The 26,719-nt window shown below is 46.0% G+C and overlaps 2 protein-coding genes across 7 annotated transcripts in view; one reads left to right on the top strand and one right to left on the bottom strand.

Annotated features, from left to right (window-relative positions):
* IFT140 (intraflagellar transport 140) overlaps positions 1–26,719 on the top strand; it is a 252,984-nt gene that overhangs the window by 154,127 nt on the left and 72,138 nt on the right. For 5 of the 6 annotated variants that reach the window (XM_048868017.2, XM_048868016.2, XM_048868015.2 and 2 more), the window contains 3 exons: positions 2,444–2,600; positions 6,386–6,517; positions 10,996–11,195. In XM_048868017.2, the coding sequence (XP_048723974.2) occupies positions 2,444–2,600; positions 6,386–6,517; positions 10,996–11,195 (489 nt within the window). The remainder of the gene's footprint in view (positions 1–2,443; positions 2,601–6,385; positions 6,518–10,995; positions 11,196–26,719) is intronic. The other variant, XM_048868013.2, reaches the window with a different exon arrangement.
* The window catches only part of TMEM204 (transmembrane protein 204), a 47,450-nt gene continuing 35,079 nt past the window's right edge, over positions 14,349–26,719 (bottom strand). The window contains exon 3 of the mRNA XM_048868060.2: positions 14,349–17,285. Coding sequence (XP_048724017.2) covers positions 17,041–17,285 — 245 coding nt within the window. The 3' untranslated portion in view covers positions 14,349–17,040. The remainder of the gene's footprint in view (positions 17,286–26,719) is intronic.

Below are 26,719 nucleotides of genomic sequence, written 5' to 3'. Positions count from 1 at the left end.
GCGGTGCCCCTTATACAGCGACATATGCACGCCACTTCAGAGGGTGCCAGAGCCGGTCCGCTACAGATACCACTCAGGAAAAAGCTTCCAGCACCGGTACGTGTGTCAAGCACACACACCTAGAATGGAATGGACATGAGCAACACATCTCGAAGAACACCAGTTACGAAAAGAGGTAACTGTCTTTTTCTTCTTACTGCCTTTGATGGCTGTTGGAACTCCCTCCTTTGCCGTGGCAAAACTCTTATAGTGGTTCTTATACAGTTTAGTTAGTTCGAATAGCTAGCCCATCCAAAGTGACAACTCTTTACATAATCAAGTCGGGCTATTTCCTGCATAAATCCAGGTTTTCTCACATCCCCCCCACCCCATACACACACAAACTCACTCTCCTGCTGGTAATAGCTCATCTAAACTGACCACTCTCCAAGTTTTGGGGGGGATGTGAGAAAACCTGGATTTATGCAGGAAATAGCCCGACTTGATTATGTAAAGAGTTGTCACTTTGGATGGGCTAGCACCAGCAGGAGAGTGAATTTGTGTGGGGGGGTGGAGGGTGAGAAAACCTGGATTTGTGCTGGAAATGGCCCACCTGATGATCACTTTAGATAAGCTATTACCAGCAGGACAGTGGGGTGGGAGGAGGTATTGTTTCATATTCTCTGTGTATATATAAAGTCTGCTGCAGTTTCCACGGTATGCATCTGATGAAGTGAGCTGTAGCTCACGAAAGCTCATGCTCAAATAAATTGGTTAGTCTCTAAGGTGCCACAAGTACTCCTTTTCTTTTTGCGAATACAGACTAACACGGCTGTTACTCTGACACAGTTTACTGACCCCCACTGTCAGTTATGGGTAACTTTTCTAGGGTAGACCAGGCCTCTATGTTAGACAAGTTAGACAAGTTCTATGAAAAATTACAGCTCCATTGGGCGGCCAGCACATCCCTCAGCCCGTGCCACTTCCCGCAGCCCCCACTGGCCTGGAGCGGCGAACCGCGGCCAGTGGGAGCCGCGATCGGCCGAACCTGTGGACGTGGCAGGTAAACAAACCGGTCCGGCGCGCCAGGGGCTTTCCCTGAACAAGCGGCGGACCGGCTACGAGAACCACTGTTCTAGAGGGTGAACAATTTATGAGTTTACCCTGTATAAGTTTTATACAGGGTAAAACGGATTTATTTAGCGTTTGGACCCCATTGGGAGTTGGGCATCCGAGTGTTAAAGACAGGAACACTTCTGTATCTGCTTTCAGTTAAGCCTACAGCTGTTAGGGGACGAGGTTCAGACCTGGGTCTGGGTTTGTAGCAGGCTAGTGGGTCTGGCTCAAACCAGGCAGGGCACTGAAGTCCTAATCTGATAGGGCAGGAAAGCAGGAGCCGAAGTAGTCTTGGCACATCAGTTGGCAGTTCCCAAGGGGGTTTATGTGATCCAACCCGTCACAATTGTGTGGCTTGTTCTACATTTATTTTAGTAGCTCTCCAGGTAAAAGGCCAAAGTAAGTATGAATTCCATAGCATATCTTTGTTATGGACTTCCAGTTGGTGACAGATTGCAGTGCTGCATGCTGAAGTATAGGATCCTTGGTGCCTGCATTATGTACTTGTTCAGCCTCATGCTGGTTGGGCTGGTGGAGAGGTTAGTTGTGCCAGATAAGTGATGTGCTCGTGCTTTATGGAGAAAGGAGGAGAAATGGGATGGCAACTTGCTGAATGAGCCTTTTCCTTGCCTGATTCACAGAGTAGTTTTGGCACTGGCTTAGAGGAAATCACCCACTCACCACCCTGCCTGGAAGATGAGCACTGGAGGAGGGTGTAGGAATTCAAGAGGAATAAATAATGGTCCCTGGAATTAAGTGGAAGGGGATCAACTGTTTCCCGCGCTGCATTAAGTGAGCCTGAGTTTAGATGAAAGTGTGGTTTAGTCACCATCGAAAAGGATCCTTTAAAGTCCTTAGTTATGTTACCAGTTGAGAGACATTACACACCATCTTTCACTTTTCTGCTTTTTCCCATTCATTAGTATGTTTGGCTAGTAACCCAGTACTCCTAAAGAAAAAATACCAGGAGTGAATATTATACATCTTTCCCAGGGGATTCGATAAATGTCAATTCTTCGTGTTGTGAAATAAAATACATAAGAGGACATGTGATATGAAGGTGTTGGGCAAGCTATAAATACTTTAGTAATGTGTCAAACCTGGAACTCTTTGCATTGCTATTATGAGGTTGAACCTAATACAATGAATGTTTGTGTTTATTATGATAATTTATTGTATCTTGACTGCACTCTTAGGAAATTTTAAATATTTATATTATATATGTGATGATCGTTTTGGGGCTAACCCATGGTATGTTTCATCCCTTATTTATGTTAATGAATTGAATAAGCAGCCCGGGACATGTTCCACCTGTCTTTACACGTTTGTCCTCCGTTTTATTTTGCAGGAGTGTTACTGAGCATCCAGCACTGCAAGATCGCATCCCTGTTAGCCACTTCTGGGACCATAGTGAACCAAGACTTTTTGTATGTGAAGCAGTCCTTGAACCAAACCTGCAGTTTCCAGACAAGCAGCAGCAGCAGACAGAGAGCTCAGAAAGCACGGTATGTTTTTTCTCTTCCTCTGTTCTGATTTTTTTAATCCCAGTAATAAACTATTGGTTCTGGCCTTCACTAAATTATCTGTGTAGATACTGTGATCCGGTGCACAGAAGGTAGCAGCCAAACAAACTTTTAAGAGTCTAGTACTTGTGACTTCTATTGGTCATAATACATTTTCTTGTTAGCAGTGGGTTTCATGCTGAAAATATTAGAATTTGTGGTAAGAAAATAAGAAAATCTCATGAGCAGGAGGCCAGTTCAAAATGTTTTTCCTGAAGCTAACTTGAGCACTCATATTGTGGTTTTTGTAAGCTCAAATCAATAATCATAGAATATCAGCGTTGGGAGGGACCTCAGGAGATCATTTAATCCAACCCCCTGCTCAAAGCAGGACCAATTCCCAATTTTTGGCCCAGATCCCTAAATGGCCCCCTCAAGGATTGAACTCACAACCCTGGGTTTAGCAGGCTAATGCTCAAACCACTGAGCTATCCCTCTCTGAACCTGGGGTGTTTTAGTTTTGTTTATTCCCACAGAAACTCAGAGATATTGATTTTCATCATGAGATCATTGGGGCTTTTCTGGAGGGTTTGCAGAAGGCTCTACTGCTGCTCTTCATTGCTCATCTCTGGCGGCTTTTTCCCCATAAGTATATATGGCTGAGTAAAAATATGAAAAACACTGAAAGTTACAAAGTAAGAGAGGAAGGGAAATAACTCTACGAAGGAACTCAAATCTCAGTGTCGCAGGTAGAGGTGGGTCTGAACAAATATCTGAAATTTGGGGATAGTCAAAATCCAAGCTTGGATCTGGATTAGAATTGTGCAAGTGAGGTCTGTTTATCAGTGGATCAAATCCAGAATCCCAGATGTGAAACACCATTCCATTTTGAAATATGGATACAAATTTTGTGTCTTTGGCCCATCTCTAGTAACAAGATATGTTTAGTTAGAATGATAAAGACCCTTCAATTAAAGTTGAAATGCAAATTACCAAAAGAAAAAAAAAAGTCTTTCCTCTATACTGCCTTTTTGAGACAGCCTTTATACCTCTTTATTGCACTTCTCAGAAATGACTCTTTTCTGTTTGTTTTTTACATTTTTTTAAAGTTGTGAATTAACACTGAATGTTGCCCAGATTTAATTTTACCAGAGAGCCTGTCAAATAAATCAAAGGCTCTTCCTTTCTAATGTGCTTACAGCACTCCTGACCTCACTACCCTGACAATGCTTCCTCCTCATCAGCTGTCTGGTGGGGACCCCTACAGTTGTTCCTTGGATCTAAACTGTATTGGTCCATGTTGTCCCTTCCAGACCAGGGTCCAGATCCATGCATAATCCAGCAATAGTAAACTAACAAATATTGTTCTTCAAACCTACAGGGAGGGTTACTGACTTCCAGGGATATTGTTATGCAGACAGAAGGTTAAATAGTAGGCATCTATGTTGTTTTGGATGCTGAATGACAACTAAAGCCTTAGGCCTTGTCTACGCTGAAAAACTTGTCTACACTTGAAAAAACACCTTGTGACAAGGTCAGGCCATATGGCTACAGGAGAGTGATAGAAGGCAGATATATTAGCCCCAGGTGAAGCAGGTCCCTTTTCCCTGGGTAAGGTAACAGGGGCAGTTCCAGAACAATCAGGAACTTGCTGGAACCAATTAAGGCAGACAGGCTAATTAGGATACCTAGAGCCAATTAAGAAGCTGCTAGAATCAATTAAGATAGACAGGCTAATCAGGGCACCTGGTTTAAAAAGGACCTCACTTCAGTCAGTGAGGGGTGCGCAGGAGCTGAGAGTGAGGGTGTGCTGCTGGAGGACTGAGGAGTACAAATGCTATCTGGCATCAGGAAGAAGGTCCTGTGGTGAGGATACAGAAGGTGTTGGGAGGAGGCCTTGGGGAAGTAGCCCAGGGAGTTGTAGCTGTCACACAGGTGTTACACAAAATACTATAGACAGCTGTGATCCACAGGGCCCTGGGCTGGAACCTGGAGTAGAGGGTGGGCCTGGGTTCCCCCCCATCCCTCTCAACTCCTCATTGGATACCGGAAGAGTTGACCTGGACTGTGGGTCCTGCAGGGGTAAAAGTAAGTTAAAGGACTTACCGGTAATCTGGAGTCCTGAGCAGGGGGCGTGGCCTCAACCGGAAGGGGCAGGGCTTTAAATCCCCTGGGCCCTTTAATCTTGATTTAAAGGTCCCGGGGCTCCAGCTGCGGTATTGGCTGCTAGGAGCCCCTGGTCCCTTAAATCACCCCTGAGCTACCAGCTGCAGAGGCAGTTGGGAGCCCCGGGGCTTGGGGGCAATTTAAAGGCCCTGGGCACCAGCTGCCGCTACTGCAGTGGAGCCTGGGGCCCTTTAAATCACTGAGGAGCCCTGGGGACTCCTGACTGCCACTGCTACCCTGGGGCTCTGGCAGAGCTTTAAAGGGCCTGGAGCTCCGCTGTGGTAGTGGCTGCCAGAGCCCCGAGCCCTTTAAATCCCCACCTGAGCCCTGGGGTAGTGGCAGCCAGGCTCCATCTGGGATTTAAAGGGCACCAGGGCTCCAGCTGCTGCTACCGCCCTGGCCCTTTAAATCCCCTCCGGAGCCCCACCGCCGCTACCCTAGGGCTCCGGCAGCAGGGCTCAGGCAGGGATTTAAAGGGCTCTGGGCTCTGGCAACCACTCCCACCCCAGACAGAGCCCCGTCAGAGCCCTTTAAATCCCCGCCAGAGCCCTGCTGCCGGAGCCCTGGGGTAGTGGTGGCGGGGCTCTGGCGGAGATTTAAAGGGGCGGTAGTGGCGGCTGGAGCTCCAGGGCCCTCTAAATCCCCTCCGGAGCCCTGCCGCCGCTATCCCAGGGCTTTAAATTGCTCTCAGGGAGAGCTGGTCCCGGTATGGCCGGCTTACTTTCACCTCTGGGGTCCTGTCACCCGAAATTGTTTAGTCCGAAATTGGGTAACAGGTCCTACCAAAGGGGAAGGTCCCTGGCCTGTTCCCCGACCCACTAGGTGGACCAGCAGAGACTACGGGGTTTGTTTTCCTTCCTTTTCCCCATGCTGGCCAGTGATAAGGTTAGCTGAGTGAACGGCAGGTTTGAGCCACTTGCAAAAGTGGCCAAACTGAGGGCTGCTGTGAACCTCTGAGGTGAGCAAATCCACCAATAAGCGCAGGGCCCACCAAGGAAGAGGAGGAACTTTGTCACAACCCCCCTGAGCAATGCAAGTTTCAACGCTTTTAAGTGGCAGTGTAAATAGTGCTGGTCGCTATTCCCCTCATGGAGGTGGTTTTATTACAGCGCTGGGAGAGCTCTCTCCCAGCGCAGGAGCCGTGACTGCACAGCCATGTTAAAGTGGCAGCGCTTTAATGTCAGCTGTGTAGATATACGCTGTATATACCGTCTGTAGTGAAACACTTTGTTTGAGATCTTAAAATGGATCTAGGAATAATGCTGGATTAAAAATAATTTAAAAGCAGTTGTGAGTGTTTCTTTGAGTCTGTGTTGGGTCTTTAAAACAGAGACTTCCGGAGCAGGAGTGTGCTACCAGGGGCTTCCCTCTTCAGGGATGGGGAGGCTGGTTCCTGAAAGGCAGAGGTGACTGGCCCTATGCAAACATATTTTAAAGTGTAGAATGACTTGTTGGCCACCTACTGTAGGGAGGAAGCCTGTAGCTCTGCCCTCACCAGCAGGTGTTTGTGTGGTGTTTTTGTTCAAGTGAAGACTCTGCCAAGTGAAAATGGAAAATAAAAACAAAACTAAAATAGGATATTGTACCATTAAAACAAAACAATACTTTATTTCCCCTTCCAGCCGGATGTTTTGATTATATCATTCTTCAGTACTGAAGAGCATGGTCTTTTGCTTCAGGACAGCTTCCCATTGCCTTCAACCTACCAGGCTCTTCTGGGCATCGAGGTTCCATATTATTACTTTGCAAAAAAGGTGAGAGATCACAAAGAGGACATCCTTGGCTACTTCTGCCCCAACCACATGCTAACACCTTTCTTTGCACTTGAGGCCAGATGCAGCCAAATGGAGCTTGGAGTAAGCAGGTGCAGCGCCAATGAAAGTTGTGACAAAGGATATGTCTACACTGCAATAAAAAAACTTGTGACCTGAAATCTCAGAGCTCAGGTCAGGTGACTCGGGCTCTCAGGGCTCAGGCCGCAAGACTAAAAATTGCATTATAGACATTCAGGCTCGGGCTGGAGACCCTCTGAGACTCTCCCCCTTTGCAGGTTCTTGAAGCCTGCAGCCTGAGCCTTGTGAGCCCGAGTCAGCTGGCCTGGGCCAGCCATGGCCAGGCCTTGGGTCTTTTATCACAGTATAGATATACCCAAAGGTAGTAATAAAATGAATGTATTGACAATGTAATGTAAGTTACACTAATTTGGCATTCCATGGATGTGCAAAAGGTGAGTGATATACAAGCAAAGGAGATGGAGCAATTATCAAGAAAAGCAACTAACAAGAGAATGTAAAATAATCCCGTTTCTACTTTAATTTATGCCAGCACCATCTGTGATACTCTTGGGTGTAAAATTTAACCCTGGCATAAGAGGGTACAGTTCCTTTTGACTTTAACAGGAGCTGCAGCCTACTTACATCGGGACTAAATTCAGTCCCCACTAAATACCAAATGGGTATAAGTTACCGTTATCTTCCACTACACTGAATGCCTAATTGGTGCAAACTACACTCAACCACCTGTAACTTTTGGGAAGTTTGGATGTGGATCCAAACTTTGTGGTTAGCTCCTAATCTCTTAAGAAAAGGGACTAAACAAGAAACCTACATCTGGATTGTCTCAAACTGTGGGGAATTCAGAGCCGGATCTGAACTTTTCAACCCAAACCTGTTTCTAATAAATAGACTACAATAACCTTTCCATGAAGAGCTGGCTTTTATCTGGATTACATCTAATTATGTTTTGCCTGTCCATAAATTGCAAGATGAAAAAAAGAGCTGCTACATTCCACTTCCACCTTATGCATGTTATCCTTCATGCTCCATGTTTATATTTTACTTTGATTTTTACCTCTCTCTCCTTTTGTATTGTTTTTTGCTGCCATTAGTTGTTGTTTCGGAGAGGATGTGTCTATAAGCCTGTTGTAAGTATCTATAACTGCCTCCTTCCACAGTCTTCATTCATCTGCCTCTTTTCCCTCTCCATTTCCATTTTTTTTTCCAATCAGTACATTTCTTTTAAAGGCTGAATTACTAGTTATTTATTTACTGACACGGTAAACATATCATAGTTTTGTGACTATTTTAAACATGGTAAAGTCCACTTGACACAACAGACCTGTCTTAGATCTGGTGTGCACTACAGAGTTAGGTCGACATAAGGCATCTTACATCAACAAATTATGTCAGGGTCCAGACTACAGTCTTGCTCCCACCTATGTAAGTGCCCTGCTACATCGACATAATAACACCACCTCCATGAAAGGCGCAGGGCTTATGTCGGTGTAGTTAGGGCAACTGTGTTTGTGTAGACACTCCTGGTTACTTGCTTACTCCATGCTGGAGCCGTAAAATTGACAAGAAAGCCCGTCTCACAGCTTGGGCTGTCACTCCAGGGAAGGTGGCGGGGCTCCAGCTGGAGCGCAGCTTCCCCTGGGCTCCTGGCTCGCTGCTCCCAGAAGGGCTGCTGCCCAGGCTCCCTACTCTGAGCTGGGCTGCCCCCCACCCCGGGGTCCCAGCTCCTCGTGCCCAGCCAGGCTGTGCCCGCCCCGCTTACAGCCAGGCTGCCCCTCCTCCCGGTGTCCCCGCTCTGAGCCAGGCTCCGCCCGCCTGGCTCCCTGCTGGGAGGGCTGTCCCCCGAGGTCCCTGCTGGGAGGGCTGTCCCAACCTGGCTCCCTGTTCTGAGCCAGACTGTGCCCACCCGACTCCCCACTCCCTGCAGGGATCCTAGGTACTACCCACACTGCAGGGTCCCTGTTCCCTGCAGGGAGCCCAGCTGAGCCGAAGCTCCTGGCTCCCTGCTGAGAGCCCAGGGGCGGGTGGGGGGTCAGCCAAGCAGAGTTGAGAGCCCGGGCTCTCAGCCGACCACACTGCCCCTCTTAAGTCTGTAGAAGTGCTTCTGGTGAGGATGCACACCACCAACACAAGGAGAGTAGTGTAGACATGAACCAACCACCACAGTAACTTTTGCGGTGACTGTAAGTCGACCTAACAATGTCTTTCCCTCTCCCTCAACCAGGAATTCCCCAAATTGTATCTAACACTCATTTGCACTGTGGTTTGCATTACTTAGTCTGGCTAATACTTCAGGTATTTTATTCATTAATATGTGGCTTTAAATGTGCTCTTGCATAGTTTTTAGATTAGCTCCCTTGAATGTTAACATATGGCTTTTCCCTACACTTCTCTGGCAGTGAAGATGGCTTGAAGAGACTGCCTAAATTATTAGAATGAGGACGATTCAGCATCCATGGTGGCTCAGACCAGTGATGAGCTGCCAAAATCTTAACAACGGGTTCCCTCCTCACCCCACGAGGGGGTCGTTGCCCACCCCCATCCCCCGGGACTCCTGCCCCATCCAACCCCCCAGCATTTCTTGATGCCTGCCCCCCAGGACCCCTGCCCCATTCACCCCCCTCCCCTGTCCCCTGACTGCCCCCAAAACCGGGCAGGAGGGTCTCGTAGGCCATCATAGTGGGTGCCCACCCCACCCCTAAGGTACCTGCCAGGGGGCGAGGTGGGGAGTCCCGGAGGTGCTTACCTGGGGCAGCTCCCAGGAAGCATCCAGCAGGTCCCTCTGGCTCCTAGGGGTGGGGGAGCGTAGCTAGGGCGGGAGCGGCGGCTCCCCCACTGGTCACATCAAAAGTGGCACCTTAGGCGCTGACTCCCTGGGTGCTCTGGGGCTGGAGCACCCACAGGGAAAATTGGTGGGTGCAGAGCACCCACTGGCAGCTCCGCGCCCAGCCCCAGATCACCTCCGCCTCCTCCCCTGAAAGTACCGCCCCGCTCTGCTTCTCCGTGCCCCCCCCCCGGCTTCCCACAAATCAGCTGTTCGTCGGGAAGCCAGGGCAGGCTGAGAAGCAGGCAGCAGCTTCCCGCTCAGGCCCAGGGAGGCAGAGGTGAGCTGGGGTGGGGAGTGGTTCCCCTGTGCACCTCTCCCCCCGGTTACCTGCTGCTGCGCGGGCGGCCCTCCTCGCGCCCCCCCCCCGCCCCAGCTCACCTGCGCATCCCTGGGCCTGAGCGGGAAGCCGCGGCCTGCTTCTCAGCCTGTCCCGGCTTCCCGTGCGAATCAGCTGTTCGGCGGGAAGCCGGGGGTAAGGGGGGGCAGAGAAGCAGGCGGCGGCTTCCCGCCTCCACCAGGTTACCTGCTGCAGTGCGGGCAGCCCTCCTTGCGCCCCCCGCCCCAGCTCACCTGTGCATCCCTGGGCCTGAGCAGGAAGCTGGCGGCCTGCTTCTCAATCTGCCCCCAGCTTCCCGCATGAACAGCTGATTCGCGGGAAGCCTGGGGGGGCAGAGAAGCAGAGCGGGGCGGTGCATTCAGGGGAGGAGGCGGAGCGTAGGTGAGATGGGGCTGGGGGTGGGGCAGGGAGCTGCCGGTGGGTGCTTTGCACCCACCAAATTTTCCCCTTAGGTGCTCCAGGGCTCGAGCACCCGTGGAGGTGGCACCTAAGGCGCCACTTTTGGCCAATTAAATTTAGAAGCCCTTTTAGAACCGGTTGTCCCTCGCCGGTTCTAGTGAACCGGTGCGAACCGGCTCCAGCTCATCACTGGCTCAGACCAAGATGTTTTATTGTGTTTGGCTTGTGAAAAGTTAATTCTTAAAGTCTAAAGAGGCTATTTGATGCTGGTGACACAACAAAGGGATTCCTCTTGTTTTTTTCAGAAGAATAGTTAAATTGCCCTGTTGTGGCTCTGAGTGGAGTTGTAATTTAGATCTTACTGAGGCTCTAGGGACTCCAAAGTTGCCATTTTTGTGGAATATGGTTGTAAATCTGAGTACTAATAATGGGATTCCTCATATGAAGACAGGAGTAAAAAATAAGAAGATCTGGATAGTTAACTTAAAACATAAATTCACCATTGGGCAGAGATCAATCATAGAAACTTAGAAACTATAATGAAACCTTACCTGTAATGGTTACTCCTGCTCGTTCTGGGATACTGTACAAACCTCTTATCTGTAACTGAAGAAATTCAAATGTTGAGCCTAATGACTTATGTGCTTTAGTAATCTTTAGAGACGCTCCTTCCTATATTAAAAGGCACTTTGAAAAGTAGTATAGTATTAATTATTCTGACAACTGTAAGAGTTTGATCCTTCTCCCATTTAAGGGAGTTCTGTCATTGACTTCAAGTAGTCATATGGTTAAAATCTTGTAGAATTCTGTATTTGTAGGTCAGGGGAGTGTGTTGAAGCCCGCTTGGCACCTGAGTGATGGTGGTTTTCCTTTCAGCCAGGAGAAGCTGAGAAAGAAGCACAAGTGGAATCTGGCTCAGTACAACTCCCTCAAATGGTTGCCAAAAGGCCCATGAGAGATTTCATTGGTCTGGAAGAGTGTGACAAAACTACCCGAGAAGCTATGCTGAACTTCAGCTTCTATCTAACAATTGGGGACATGGATGAGGCCTTCAAATCCATCAAACTCATCAAAAGGTGGGATCTAAACATTTGTAATGACTCATTTAGTGGTGGGATTTATTTTCACTTGAGTCATATGAAGTTTTGTTCCCTTTACACTTCTTTAATTTTTCCTCCTTCTCTTTGCCCTCATTCACACTCTGTCGTCCTAAACAAGCTGAAACCTTTACCCTTTGGGTATTATATTAACTTTTTCTCTGCTGGTCTTGTACTATACCTGTCATGGTGGTGTCATCCATTGAGAACAATGAAATGTCAGGACATACCTAGTGCATCTAGCAGAACAGCAGATGGGATGTACCTGGCATGGTCAGCAGCAGTCAAATGGACTTCTATGTCCGTATGATAATGGACATCTCATCTTAGTACCCATGCTCATGTTACTTTTAATGCTATTAATTAGTAATGTTGTCAGATGTTGACTGCGTGTGTGTTCTTTCTGTGTGCTGTCCCAGCTCTGCATAGACAGCTGGTACAGCAGACCTCAAGCAAACTGCCCAATGACCACAAAATCTGTTAAGGTATGAAGGCACTCCGTGAGGTTTATTATCAGCGAAGCACGGTCCTAATGCCCCGGCTCAGTGGTTATAGGCAGTGATGAGCTGCCAAAATCTTAACAACCGGTTCCCTCCTCACCCCACAAGGGGGTCGTTGCCCACCCCCGCTCCCCAGGATTCCTGCCCCATCCAACCCCCCGCATTCCTTGACGCCCCCCCCCGGGACCCCTGCCCTATCCACCCACCTCCCCTGTCCCCTGACTGTCCCCAGAACCAGGCTGGAGGGTCTTGTGGGCCACCGTAGTGGGTGCCCACCCCGCCCCTAAGAGCCAGAGGGACCTGCTGGGGGGAAAGGTGGGGAGTCTCGCCGGTGCTTACCTGGGGCATCTTCCAGGAAGCATCCGGCAGGTCCCTCTGGCTCCTAGGGGCGGGGTAGCGTAGCGGCAGCTCCCCCCACTGATCACATCAAAAGTGGCGCCTTAAGTGCCGATTCCGTGGGTGCTCCAGGGCAAAGCACCCACCAGCAGCTCCCTGCTGTGCCTGGCCCCAGCTCACCTCCGCTCCAGCTCCACCTCCTCCCCTGAACACATCGCCCTGCTCCCTCTCCCCCAGCTTCCCGCAAATCAGCTGTTCCCGTGGGAAGCCTGGGAGGGCTGAGAAGCAGGCGGCAGCTTCGCACTCAGGCCCAGGGTGGTGGAGGTGAGCTGGGCGGGGAGCGGTTCCCCTGTGCACCCCCCGGGTTACCTGCTGCAGCGTGGACAGCCCTCCTCACGCCCCCCGCCTCAGCTCACCTGCGCATCCCTGAGCCTGAGCAGGAAGCCGGCGGCCTGCTTCTCAGCCTGCCCCAGCTTCCCGCGTGAACAGCTGATTCACAGGAAGCCTGGGGGGAGCAGAGAAGCAGAGCGGGGCGGTGCATTCAGGGGAGGAGGCGGAGGCAGAATGGAGGTGAGCTGGGGCCAGGCGCAGGCCGGGGCAGGGAGCTGCCGGTGGGTGCTCTGCTGGAGCACCCATGGAGTCGGTGCCTAAGGCGCCACTTTTGGCCAGTTGTTAAATTTAGAACTGTATGTCAGGAGTAACATCACTGAATTCAGAGGAAAATGTGGCTTGTGGTTAAAGCATTAGACTGGGACTAAAGCAATGTGGTTTTAATTTCTGGCTGCCACTGCCTTCCTGTGTGCCATTATTATTATTATTATTATTAACAAAAATGCCTTTAAATAAAGCCTTAAAGGCAAAAGTAACAATGACCTAACAAACACCAAACTCAGCAGAGAATGAAAAGCAATCCAAAAGGGTACTACAAAAAGGAGAGATTTAAGCTATTAAGTATCTATTTTTTAAAAATCTGTATTGTAAACCTAGTTGGTTACAATTTTAGGGTTCCATGTGGCATTCTGTGCACACCAAACAATTCCCATCAACTTCAATGGGAGTTTTGCGTGCACAAAGAATACTGCCTGGGGTCTTCACAAGGTTTTCTTCATAGATCAACTTAGAGGTGAAACAGTTATTCTGATGAAGTCAGCATTCTGAGTGTACTGATCTCTATGCAAAAAGGCCACTGCAGGCTGGATCTCAAAATGTTTAGGGGAATAAAGTGATTGTCATTTTGTACCCCAGATGAGAGAAAAGACTGGAAATTAAAATAAAGACATAGCTTGAATTATCTTAACTATGGGTTTGTCTGCATGGCTCCACCATGCAGCCTATGGGGGTGTGAGCTGCAGAACACCCTAAAGTATTGGGCTATAACTGCGGTCAAAAAACAATAAAGAAAAGACTCATTCTAGGGGCGTAGAATGTCTGCACCCTTATGGATGGATGCGATGCACAAAGGCCTGAGAGAAGAACAGCTCTTGTTTCCAGAGCCTTTGCACTGTTTCTGAAGGGTGCGGGAAATACGGTTCTGTATTGTAGTTCTTGTTATCTTTGGGGGTGGGGCGAGTGTTTGTACCATATTGACTATCAGGCTGTTCTGATACCATCCTTCTGGAATGTGTTTGTATGAGTGTCCTGTGCCTAGCCTTTCTTATGAATCTATGTGTTTTTTTGCAATACCAGCCCTGTTCTTGCCAGGTTCTGTGAGCTTGCAAGCAGGCAGAGCTTGACTTCGGCTAACTTGGCTACTTTGCTCTATATCAGCAAAGCTTGACAGCTACTTTTTATTCAGGCCGCAGGCCTCACACCAGGTCTTGGATACAAGGGCTATGTCTCAGGCTCCTTTCCTACTGTAGGTAGATGTATTCAATAAACCATAATATCATCTAACCTGAATCATGATTCATTACAAAATGGATATTATGAAAATATTAATGTATGTGCTGAAAGATGCAGTTCAGGCATTTGGTACAGCTGCACAAATCAGGACTAAACTAAACATCTGCATTTCTTGGTCTGTTGAAAACACTTGGCCTCTGGTCTTGGGCCTTTCACTGCACCTGATGGATTCAGATGTCTGGGGTAAATGCACACCTTGTGACTTGTTGTCACAATGCACCACTGATGAAAATAATTGGTTTTCAAATGTCTCAGAAGGATAGCCATCACTTTTCAAGGTCAGATTTGCAAATAAAACATTCTGACCATGTGGATTCTCTTTTGTTAAACAGCCAAAACATGATTGATAATGATTGGTCTTATTATTTGCCATTCAAATACAAAGTACATCATATACAGGGAATTGAACACTTTCCACTTTATTTATACATTTAAAATAAACACAGTAATACCAAGTATTACAATGTTACTGACCACATAGGTGACTTTTAAATTTTAATGTACATATTATAATATAGATATTGCAATATTAGCTGAAATAATATGTCTTAAATATTCCAATACTTTATTTTTAAAAACTGTAAATATAGCACAATTATTTTTAGAAAATACCTTGCTTTTTTGTAAAATAAGTCAGGGAAATGGAAACAAACTTCAGCTGGTTTTTATAAACTGGTGTAAGAAAAAACTTCTTATCAGCTTTATAGAACTCTGCTCTGATTGTCTAGAGCAAGGCATTGTGGGGGGCTAAATTCTAGAAGTCCTTGGTTCTAGAGCATCAAGCTCTGTAGAGCGCTACTGACTTTGGGCATCGTGCAGAGTGGCAACTGGGGCTGCATTCCTTATTACGTGAAATTTTGGGTGCAGAACAGAATTTAAGAGCCACTTGATCACTTTTTAACAAAGTGAAGCGAAATATAAAGGAGACAGTGACAAAGATGAAAAGCACAGAATTCAGCTGGGAGCAGCAGCACAGCCTCAGAGAGAGATTTTATAATGTTCGCAGCTCATAGTCATTCAGTCTTATCAGTGAGTATGATCAAGGTAACATCTACTGAAAGTTTTAAAAAACATTTCTCATTGCTGCTTGTCCTTTTCTAACTCTTGTATTTAGGGACTTCTGCAGTGTAGTTTTTGGCTTGTTGGTTTGTTGCCTGATACTACATGCACATTGTTGACGTGAGCCATCATGCTGTATAGCGCAGAGGTGGGCAAACTACGGCCCATGGGCCACATCCGGCCCACGGGACCCTCCTGCCCGGCCCCTGAGCTCCTGGCCCGGGAGGCTAGTCCCCAGCCCCTCCCCTGCTGTTTCCCCTCCCCCGCAGCCTCAGCGCACCGTGCCGCCGGCGCAATGCTCTGGGCAGCCAGGCAGCGCAGTTGCAGCGTCGCGGCCTGACCTGGTGCTCTGGGTGATGTGGCTGTAGCACTGCCAGTCACTGGTGCACCAGGCAGTGTGGTAAGAGGGCAGGGAGCAGTGGGGGTTGGATAGAGGGCAGGGGAGTTGGGGGGGGGGATGGTCAGGGGTCGGGGTGGTCAGAGGGCAGGAGACGGGGGGGTTGGATGGGGCAGGGGTTCCGGGGGGGCAGTCAGGAATGAGGGGGGGGTTGGATTTGGCGGCAGGGGGCAGTCAGGGGTGGGGGTCTGGGGGTGGGCAGAGGACAGAGAACAGGGAGGGTTGGAGGGGCAGGAGTCCCGGGGGAGCCATCAGGGAGCGAGAAGCAGGGGGGTTGGATAGGAGGCGGGTGCTGGGCCAAGCCATGCCTGGCTGTTTGGGGAGACACAACCTCCCCTAACTGGCCCGCCATACAATTTTGGAAACTCAATGTAGCCCTCAGGCCAAAAAGTTTGCCCACCCCTGTGTATAGCGTCACACTTATGCAGTAGAGGTCTGATCATGCAAGGTGCTGAATATCTTCAACTCTCACCAATTTATTTGGCACTGTGGGGTCTGACCTGCAAGAATCAATTCTTAAATGCCTAGTTCTCAAATTTGGGTGCTCTGATTTGCATTTGTGTGGTGATTATGCTCCCAAGTATCTGCTTTAGGTGCCTATGTGCAGAATGAACATGCTGACTTAGGCACCCAAGTTTGAAAATTGCATGCCAACTTTGCACACTTTCTGGGAAAAGATAATTTAGGATAATTCATTCATAGTAGCCATTTCTAACAAAATAAGTTAATAGTATATTTGGGGGTATGGGGAGGTCACGGTAAAAGCTCTTCTCATAGATATTAACCCACAGTGTAAACAATGGAATGCACTTTCAACACAGTGTGTAGGAAGTTCTAGCTGTGTACCTCTCTTTCGTGTTAATGGCACCTCTAGCTGCCTGCAAAATTAACTTAAACACTCCCAAAGCCTCTATTTTTAAGGACAAAACAGTGTCTGAAAACTCACCCTAATTTTTTGCATTCCCATATATTTACAAATATAATTTAGAATTATATTACTTGCTTCTGGGGTAATAGATTGTGTTCTATGCTTCAGTGTGGAAGAAATGTTACAGCGAAGTTAGATGTTCCTAAAAATTGGGTATGTGATACTCACCTTAAAGGAAACATTACCTAAGCCTAAACTATGCTGTTGTAAATTTTGACACCCATGAAAAATTTCCTGCTCTGTCAGACTGTCTGTCTGTTGGGTCCAAAGGAGGATTGTGAACACAGCTGAGCCCTTGATCTTGTTGCATTGTCATTAGGGAGCAGGATAACTTCATTCAAAATAAGGGAAGACTTTAAAGTAGTAGGTTGCCCTTTTCCCATTTTCAGTACCCTCACCACACTCACTCTGTCTCTGCCACAGTTGAAAACTCCTGGCATATGGTGTAAAGTCCTAATATTTTTCCATTGTACAGTAGAGGAAGAGGGGTGGTGTATAATATATATATATAATTATGTGTATTATACATATAGATAGATAGATAGATAGATGGAGCCCATTCAGATAATAATTGAGGGCCTCTTTTCAGCTTGAGCTTTGTGATGTCCTTCAACACTTAATTTTAAATTACAGTGTATACTTATAGAAAACAATTCCAATGCAAGTCTCCTCAGAGGACTCTCCCATTTCAAGCACATGCTCTCAGCATGGTGACTCAACATAGTCATTCTCCAGTCCCCTGCGGAAGTGAGCAGTCAGAGTGCGGCTAATGACAATAACCCGAGGTGCCATGCAGTCCTCCCGCCTGTGAAGGATGTTCCATATGAGGATGGCGGCTGCCAGCGTGGCCAGGAGGCAGGCCCCAATGTTCAGGTAGCAAGACCAGGACAGGTTGGTATAGGGCCCTATACGGTAGAAAGTCACCAATCCAATGACCAGAACAAAACCTGCAAGCAGAGTGAGAGAGAGACACTTCAAAATGGGTACTTCTCTTGAATTTCTCTAGCACATTTCATCCCAAAGGATGCCACAGTGCTTCAGAAATTATACACAGGGATCACTTTACCCAAAAACATGCAGCCTCTCTGGAATGAAACCCAGGAGGTTTCTAACAGAGCATAGAAACACTATACAACAGTTTAGGACAGAAAAAGATAAATTACCTAGATGAAACTACAAGAAAAATTTAGGAAAATGGAAAGTAATATTCAAGCTTGATTGGGCCAGGTTTCTGGCGTTAACACATCTAAACTTATTAAATGTGGTATCTGAGGCGCTGCCTTTCTAATGTGGTGGTGGGTGCTTGACGCCCCTGGCTCTGCCACAGGCCCCACCCCTGCTCCACCGCTTCCCCCAAGCCTTCACCCCTGCCCTGCTTCTTCCTGCCCCGTTCTGTCCCTTTCCCCAAGCGTGCCTGGCCCTTGCTCCTCCCCAGTACCTCCTGTATACCATGGAACAGCTGATCTGCAGTGCGTGGGAGGCACTGGGAGGAAGGGGTATGTACTGATTGGAGGGGCCACCGGCAGGTAGGAGGTGTTGTGGGGAGGTGGAGCACTGGCTGCCAGTGGGTGCTCAGCGGGTGCTCAGCACCCACCATTTTTTTCTTGGAGTTGGCGCCTATGTGTGTCATGGATTCTTTAACATCCATATGGTCAGAACCTTGTTGTATACCTTGACCAAAAGACTGGGTACCTGGATTGCACCCTCCACATCAGGCCTATTTCTTTCCATGCTGATTTAAAATATCCTGTGCCCCACCGATCCTCTTTTGTATGCTCTTCAGTACTCGAGTCTCATTGACACTATTGGTGACCAAGGCCTATGATTTTTCATGCCTCCTTTCCTGCTCTTCTTGCCAGTGCAGCAAGTTGGTATATTGATTAAAGATATGTATAAAGCAGCCTCCATCATTCAGAACACTACATTAATTCAGAAATACATTTTTAAAAGTATTTAAAACAAACCACCCATATAAAATATAAGTAGATAGAGAAGGTACATAATAGAAAGAATAAAAAATATACTGTAGAGAAAGGGAGATGGAGAATATATGAGATGGGGGACCCCACCATCATGGTAGTAATTAAATTTCTGAAAATCTTTTTCAGGTTAAAAGCCAGGAGGGAGGAATATCGAGGGAGAGCAAGGTCCAGCGCCAGTGACAACCAAAGCAAAGTCTTTGGCTATGTCTACACTAGCAAGCTTACAGCGGCACAGCTCTATGTATAGTAAATAATATTCTTGTCAATTCAGACTGAGGAAATTGACAGGTGAAGTGATATATCTAGTCATACAAGAAATCTGTAGTAAAGGATAGGACTCAAATCTTGTGGCTCCCAGTCTCATGTGTTAACAAGACTGCCCTTCCTGAAGGATGCATCAATAATGCAAAATTGCTTTACAGCCCTCTATGCTTCCCTTCCTCTCCTCCCATTTAAAGCTAGTTATCAACTTTTAAGAGAGGTAATTTATAGATCTGATTAGTTTGACAAGAACTTATACAAAGAGGCAAATATATCTTGCTTACTAAGTAAAACACAGCTTCCTCTTCTCTCAAACACTTCCTTCACCACCACCATAACAGAAGAAATTAACATGGACAAAAGGGCCCCGTAATGGAGGAAGACTGAAATAAGCAAAGGTCAATAAACAGCCAAAGAGGGATCTATAGATACCATCTCACTAAGTTCATGGGCAAGGACAAGTCATGCACGAGCCAGTCTTTCCTAAGTTTCCAGTATCTGTACGCTATCTTTCTGTGTTAGCAGCATTGTTTGGAAACAGTGTTATCACAGAAGGTCTGCCTTTCTATAGTATATAAAGTCATCCTAGCAGTGATTGGAGATGCTGCCGATACTAGATCCAGATCCCTCACAGGGAGCACTAGTTGGGAGTATATCTCCCAGTGTTAGAAAGTAGTGGGCAACAGCTCTTAAGGTTTTCACTGTGCTAATAAGTTTTATTTTCTTTGAAGAGTTTCAGACACTAATTTATCTCTGATGCAGCTCCACTGAAGTCAGTGGAGTTATATGGAGCATGGATTTGGCCCCATATGTTTCTAGAGCTTTTAAATAGGTATTTTTTCAAATCAATCTGCTTCTAGGTGGTGCAGCCCCAGTTTGTCCTTGTTTTCTGTCCTTGCACAATCACTTCTATGAAATTCTCTGCTCACTTAGCTCCACTTTTAACTTAAAACACCGTGCAGACTGTGGGGGTGTGAATTGCAATGTTGCACAGTAACTATCTCATGTAGACCCTGCTGTTGGTAGTCCATCGCTGACGATGGTGATATTGTCGCAGTTCTCATCTATGCCTATGTGTATGACTCCGAAGTCCGAACCCTGATTCACAGAGTTGGCCACACTGAGGGCATTGGAAATCTGTATTTATGATGTTTGATGATGCAGCTGTGTGGCACTTTTCACGTGCAGCCTGGAGATGAATTTGTTGATCCTGAGCAAACCTGTTACATGCTGATCTTGTCCGAGATCACCAGAGAGTCCTATTCTGAGCCACTTGATCAAATTCTTCAGAATTGTTGCCAGCCCACTGGAGACTGCTCTTCAGATTATTTTTTACTCCTAGGGGAATTCTGTGCCAAAAATTAAAAATTCTGCAACAAAAAATTAAAAATTCTGCGCACAGTATTTTAAAATTCTGCATATTTTATTTGTCAAAATAACACAATATAATCATACCAGTTTCAATTATTTTTGGTCATTTATTTCAAAATACCTGTCAGCAAGTATGTACGTAACGATACAGACAACAAAAAAGATTCAGAAATTTTTTTTGACAAATAGATTCCTTACTAGGCATATTAATACAGAATTCTGAGTAAATAATTCATTGAAACTACAATACAGAACTGTATTGCCCTCACCCTTCAGAAACAGTGCAAAGGCTCTGGAAACAAGAGCTGTTCTTCTCTCAGGCCTTTGTGCATCGCATCCATCCATAAGGGTGCAGACATTCTACGCCCCTAGAATGAGTCTTTTCTTTATTGTTTTTTGACCGCAGTTATAGCCCAATACTTTAGGGTGTTCTGCAGCTCACACCCCCATAGGCTGCATGGTGGAGCCATGCAGACAAACCCATAGTTAAGATAATTCAAGCTATGTCTTTATTTTAATTTCCAGTCTTCTCTCTCATCTGGGGTACAAAATGACAATCACTTTATTCCCCTAAACATTTTGAGATCCAGCCTGCAGTGGCCTTTTTGCATAGTGATCAGTACACTCAGAATGCTGACTTCATCAGAATAACTGTTTCACCTCTAAGTTGATCTATGAAGAAAACCTTGTAAAGACCCCAGGCAGTATTCTTTGTGCACGCAAAACTCCCATTGAAGTTGATGGGAATTGTTTGGTGTGCACAGAATGCCACATGGAACCCTAAAATTGTAATCAACTAGGTTTACAATACAGATTTTTAAAAAATAGATACTTAATAGCTTAAATCTCTCCTTTTTGTAGTACCCTTTTGGATTGCTTTTCATTCTCTGCTGAGTTTGGTGTATGTTAGGTCATTGTTACTTTTGCCTTTAAGGCTTTATTTAAAGGCATTTTTGTTAATAATAATAATGGCACACAGGAAGGCAGTGGCAGCCAGAAATTAAAACCACATTGCTTTAGTCCCAGTCTAATGCTTTAACCACAAGCCCCATTTTCCTCTGAATTCAGTGATGTTACTCCTGACATATACTGGTGTGAGGAAGGAAAATCAGGTCCATTATTATTTGTGGAGCGCATGCCTCATTTTTTTTAAACTGACCTCTTAGAAGTTGATTTTCCTGTCTGTAAAATGGAGATGGTAATTCTTCCTTTTTCCCACCCTTTGTTTGTTATGTCTATTAAAACTGTAAACACTTTTGGGGGGAGGGACTGTCTCTTAGTATGAGTTTGTACAGTTCTAGCTTAATTGCAATCTGATCTTTGTTGGGGCCTGTACACACTACTGTAATACATATAAATAATGATGATAATTTGCTGTTCTACAGCATTTTTCATCTACAGAGTGCAAAACGCTTTACAACGGAGGGTAAATTCACCCATTTTAAAGGTGGGAAGCTGATGCAAAGTGTGATCATTTGCCCTTTCAGTGGCAGAGCTGGGGATGGAAAAAAGGGCACTGGACTAGGAATCAGGAGACCCATTTGCTCATCTGTCTGTTAACTTTGTGCATTTGATAGAAGTTTGTGTACAATAAGTTTTCTTTGTGCAATCAGATTCTCCTGCTGTTTGTGAGGATTTTTCACATGAGATCAAAAAACTTAAAGAAAAATAGGAAAATGTGATGTAAAATCACAAAAATCATCAGGGGGACTCAGTGGCTTGCATAAGATCTGGAATTACTTTAACTGATGTTTTTGAGCTAGACTAGAATTCAGTTTGTTGGTTTCCCTTTTAAGTAGGAAGAACGTTGGGCCAAAACTACTTGATAGTGTGTCTTTATAAGTAAATAAAAAGTACCATTATATATGTTTATAATACTAAAGGCCAGATTCTGTGGGTGGGGGCACATTGGTTCAGGAAGCCCTTTCCGTTCCTTTCACGCCTGCACAGGGCTAACCAGAACCTGGTGCTTATGCTTGCCTAGATGCTATTGGGCATGCGAAGGCAGGGCCATGGTCTAACCAATCCAACAGATGAATTGTGCTGGCACCAGGAAGTATATGCTAGATGCTGCTCCTCAAAGGTTCCACCACATGGTTCCCTTAGTAACCCTGGATGCTTCCAGGAACTGCCATTCATGTAATACACCTCCTGCTGCTGCTGTAATTTCCTCTCTTTAATAGGCAGCAGGTTTAAAACGAACAAAAGGAAGTATTTCTTCACACAACGCATAGTCAGCCTGTGGAACTCTTTGCCAAAGGATGTTGTGAAGGCCAAGGCTATAGCAGGATTAAAAAATAACTAGATAAACTCATGGAGGATATGTCCATCAATGGCTGTTAGCCAAGATGGGCAGGGATGGTGTCCCTAGCCTCTGTTTGCCAGAAGCTGGGAATGGGCGACGGGATAGATCACTTGATGTTTACCTTTTCTATTCTTTCTCTCTGAAGCATCTGGCATTGGCCACTGTCAGAAGACAGGATACTGGGCTAAATAGACCTTTGATCTGACCCAGTATGGCCATTCTTATGTTCTTACATTCTCTCTCCTCCTTACCTGGCTGTGGCTTCAAAAATTGTGGTAGAACCTTGCACGTTTACAGTACTATACACACTGTAGCAGTAACTGTTTTTCAGAGATTTAAATACTTCATTGTAAGACTGAAAACGCTACTCCAGAGTGAATCAAGAAGAAAACACAGTTAACTGTATTGTGCTAAGCGCCTCTAAATATGCTTGCATCTGCAATAGGAAGTAGTGCACCATGGTATATCATCTGTCTCGCCCAATTTATAAATATGAAGGAGGCATTACTGCAATAAATTCTGCTACTCCTGATGTAGCCATTTTGCTTGATCAACTTCAGGTGAAATTGTAGTTGCTGCTCTACACCAGCCACACAAAAGAAGAAGAAGAAGAAGATCTATCTTGCAAGCTTTTTTCCTTTCTATGCAAAGGATGCATAGATTATGAGTTGCCTGTTTTGCCGATATGTCACAAGGCAACATACTGTAAAAGTTAAGGTTCATAAGCCAACCAACAGTTTCACCCAGCGAATGTGTGACAGACTTTGAAATGCTGATTACAGATCAAGGCCACAAAAGACAATGAGTACCCTGAAAGTATTAGAATTATCCTGGCATCTATCTCCAACACTGTTCTGGTGCCTTGTAATAAGTGAATCACTGAGTTGTCTGGCTGGTCTTAATAATTTTTTCCTTGAATAGATATTGCACAGAGTTGGTGATGATGGGCTTGATACAAGGACCATTGAAGTCAGTAGTAGTCTTTCCATTGCCTTCAGTAGGTTTTAGATCATTACTTATAAGGGCAGCAATAACCTGCCTCTACTGTAACTTTAGATGAAATATATCACAATAAATAATTCTAGTCTGAGTATAGCAGCTGCATAACTTCCAATCATTGCATTGTGTGTAGTGGCTTCTTCAGTATGCCAGTATAGATTTACTGGTATCTATGGTACTGTTATGTCTAATGTGTGGAAATACGGAGTGATTAGCACAAACCTGTGGGGGGAAAAACCTACAGGTTTACCGGCGTTTGTGAGTGCTGCATTCACCCAGACACACACTTCATCTTGTGCCTTGATCAGTTACACACAGGAAAGTGGCAATAGTCTGTGTACATTGTTTTATGGCACATCAGAAAGGTAAAGAAATGCCTTAAGTGTATTTCCCACTATGTAAACTTACTTCCAAACCCAAATCTATATTATTATATTACCTGTCATAATTTCTTCTATCTTTGAGATCACTTAGGGCAAGTTACAATACTAAATGGGTATGCAGCTCTGGGCTAGACCAGGAGTCTTTGTGAGCACCTCTGTTCCATTTTGTGGAGTGATTATTCATCAGGAAAAAGACTAAGGCTTCCTCACAATGCCTAAAATAAAACTATTTTGGTTAGCAGGACTGTTTCCCTTCACAGGCCCTTTGTCTGAACCCTGGTTCAGACCAGCAGCCAATCACATGACAGCCTTTTCTCTTCTCGCAGTTTCATGCCAGGTTCTGAATGGGAGGGAGTCTAGAGACGGGGAGCTCAGAAAGTAATTCTTACTTTGCAGAGAGCATAAGTGAGTCATAGGAGCTATTGAAGAGTAAAAACTCCCTGGTCAGTACAGTCTGCCACAGGCTAAACAGGGACTGACATTTAAGAGCAGAGAAAAGTGTGATTCAGAAGGAAGAGCGAGGAATATTATTGGAGAGAGATATTACAGTTCGCTGTTTCTAACTTCTGTGAATTAGTTTAGGGTGAGTGAGTTGAGAGAGCTCTAAAATCAAATTTTTATGGTAAGTATTTGACAGGGATGAGTTACAGCATCCTCAATCAACAGTAATAGTGGCCAAGATAACCGGAAAGTGATGTTCGGCTTACCAACGTGGGAGTTCAGCAACAGAAGTGTGAAGAGAGATCATACTGATCCACAAAAGGCTTATCCACAGATACTGTAGCGCATACTAGGAGGTTTCATTGTCACCGTACAGAAGTCAAGACCTCTTTGTACTGCAGTGAATGCTACCATTCCAAAGATTAGATATTTCTTGAAGCAAAGAGCCCCATAGTTTATTGGAGCCGCTTGATCCTGCACACTGCATATATCTTGTTTGCTTGTTATTACACCAATGAAAATGTGTGCCAGCCAAGATTTGGCTGAAACATCTGGTATGTCTCTTCACTAAATCACAGTGCAAAATTCATCATGCTCACCTTGTAGCAGCCTAGACCTCAGGGAAGGTATTCACTCTTGGGGCAAGGTAGGCTTTTTTCCTGGGGAAAGACAGCTTTGCATTCTGCTGGGCTTCTACTGGAGCATCATATCTATGGGAAAGGCTATTCTGTAATCATTTGCTGAGGGAGGTGCTGAGGGAGTTGGCTGACGTGATTGCAGAGCCATTGGACATTACCTTTGAAAATTCGTAGTGATTTGGGGAGGTCCTGGACGATTAGAAAAAGGCAAATATAGTACCCATATTTTTAAAAGGGAAGAAAGAGAACCCGGGGAACTACAGGCCGGTCAGCCTCATTTCAGTCCCCGGCAAAATCATGGAGCAGGTCCTCAAGGAATCCATTTTGAAGCACTTGGAGGAGAGGAAGGTGATCAGGAACAGTCAACATGGATTCACCAATGGCAAGTCATGCCTGAACAACCTGATTGCCTTCTATGATGAGATAACTGGCACTGTGGATGTGGGGTAAGTGGTGGATGTGATATATCTTGACTATAGCAAAGCTTTTGATACGGTCTCCCACAGTATTCTTGCCAGCAAGTTAAAAAAAGTATAGATTGGATGAATGGACTATAGGGTGGATAGAAAGGTGGATAGATTGTCAAGCTCAACTGGTAGTGATAAACAGCTCGATGTCTAGTTGGCAGCCAGTATCAAGCGGAGTGCCCCAGGGGTCGGTCCTGGAACCAGTTTTGTTCAACATCTTTATCAATGATCTCGATGATGGGATTAATTGCACCCTCAGCAAGTTCGCAGATGACACTAAGCTGAGGGGAGACGTAGATACACTGGAGAGTAGGGATAGGGTCCAGAGTGACCTAGACAAATTGGAGACTTGGGCCAAAAGAAATCTGATGAGGTTTAACAAGGACAAGTGCAGAGTTGTGCACTTAGTAAGGAAGACTCCCATGCACTGCTACAGGCTGGGGACCGACTGGCTAAGTAGCAGTTCTGCAGAAAAGGACCTGGGGATTACAGTGGTCAAGAAGCTGGATATGAGTCAGCAGTGTGCCCTCGTTGCCGAAAAGGCCAACAGCATATTGGGCTGTATTAGTAGGAGCATTCCCAGCAGATCCAGGGAAGTGATTATTCCCCTCTATTCGGCACTGGTGAGGCCACATCTGGAGTATTGCATCCAGTTTTGGTTCCCCCACTACAGAAAGGATGTGGACAAATTGGAGAGAGTCCAGCGGAGGGCAAAGAAAATGATTAGGGGGCTGGGGCACATGACTTACAAGGAGAGGCTGAGGGCACTGGGGTTATTTAGTCTGCAGAAGAGAAGACTGAGGGGGGATTTGATAGCAGTCTTCAACTACCTGAACGGGGGGTTCCAAAGAGAATGGAGCTAGGCTGTTCTCAGTGGTGGCAGATGACAAAACAAGGAGCAATGGTCTCAAGTTGCAGTGGTGGAGGTCTAGGTTGGATATTAGGAAACACTATTTCACTAGGAGGGTGTGAAGCACTGCAATGGGTTACCTTGGGAGATGGTGGAATCTCCATCCTTAGAGGTTTTTAAGACCCCGCTTGACAAAGCCTTGGCTGGGATGATTTAGTTGGTGTTGGTCCTGCTTTGAGCAGGGGATTGGCCTAGATGACCTCCTGAGGTCTCTTCCAACCCTAATATTCTATGATTCTATGATTTGATGAGGGGTGTTCCAGGATGGGACTGTGGGGCCTACCTGGTTATCATAGAATCATAGAATATCAGGGTTGGAAGGGACCTCAGGAGGTCATCTAGTCCGACCCCCTGCTCAAAGCAGGACCAATCCCCAATTAAATCATCCAAGCCAGGGCTTTGTCAAGCCTGACCTTAAAAACTTCTAAGGAAGGAGATTCTACCACCTCCCTAGGTAACGCATTCCAGTGTTTCACCACCCTCCTAGTGAAAAAGTTTTTCCTAATATCCAACCTAAACCTCCCCCACTGCAACTTGAGACCATTACTCCTTGTCCTGTCATCTTCTACCACTGAGAATAGTCTAGAACCATCCTCTCTGGAACCACCTCTCAGGTAGTTGAAA

The sequence above is a fragment of the Caretta caretta genome, chromosome 10 (assembly GCF_965140235.1).
Source record: "Caretta caretta isolate rCarCar2 chromosome 10, rCarCar1.hap1, whole genome shotgun sequence".
In the NCBI taxonomy this organism is placed as follows: Eukaryota; Metazoa; Chordata; order Testudines; family Cheloniidae; genus Caretta; species Caretta caretta.
Note: the sequence above shows the minus strand (reverse complement) of the source record. Positions and strands in the feature narration are given on the sequence as shown.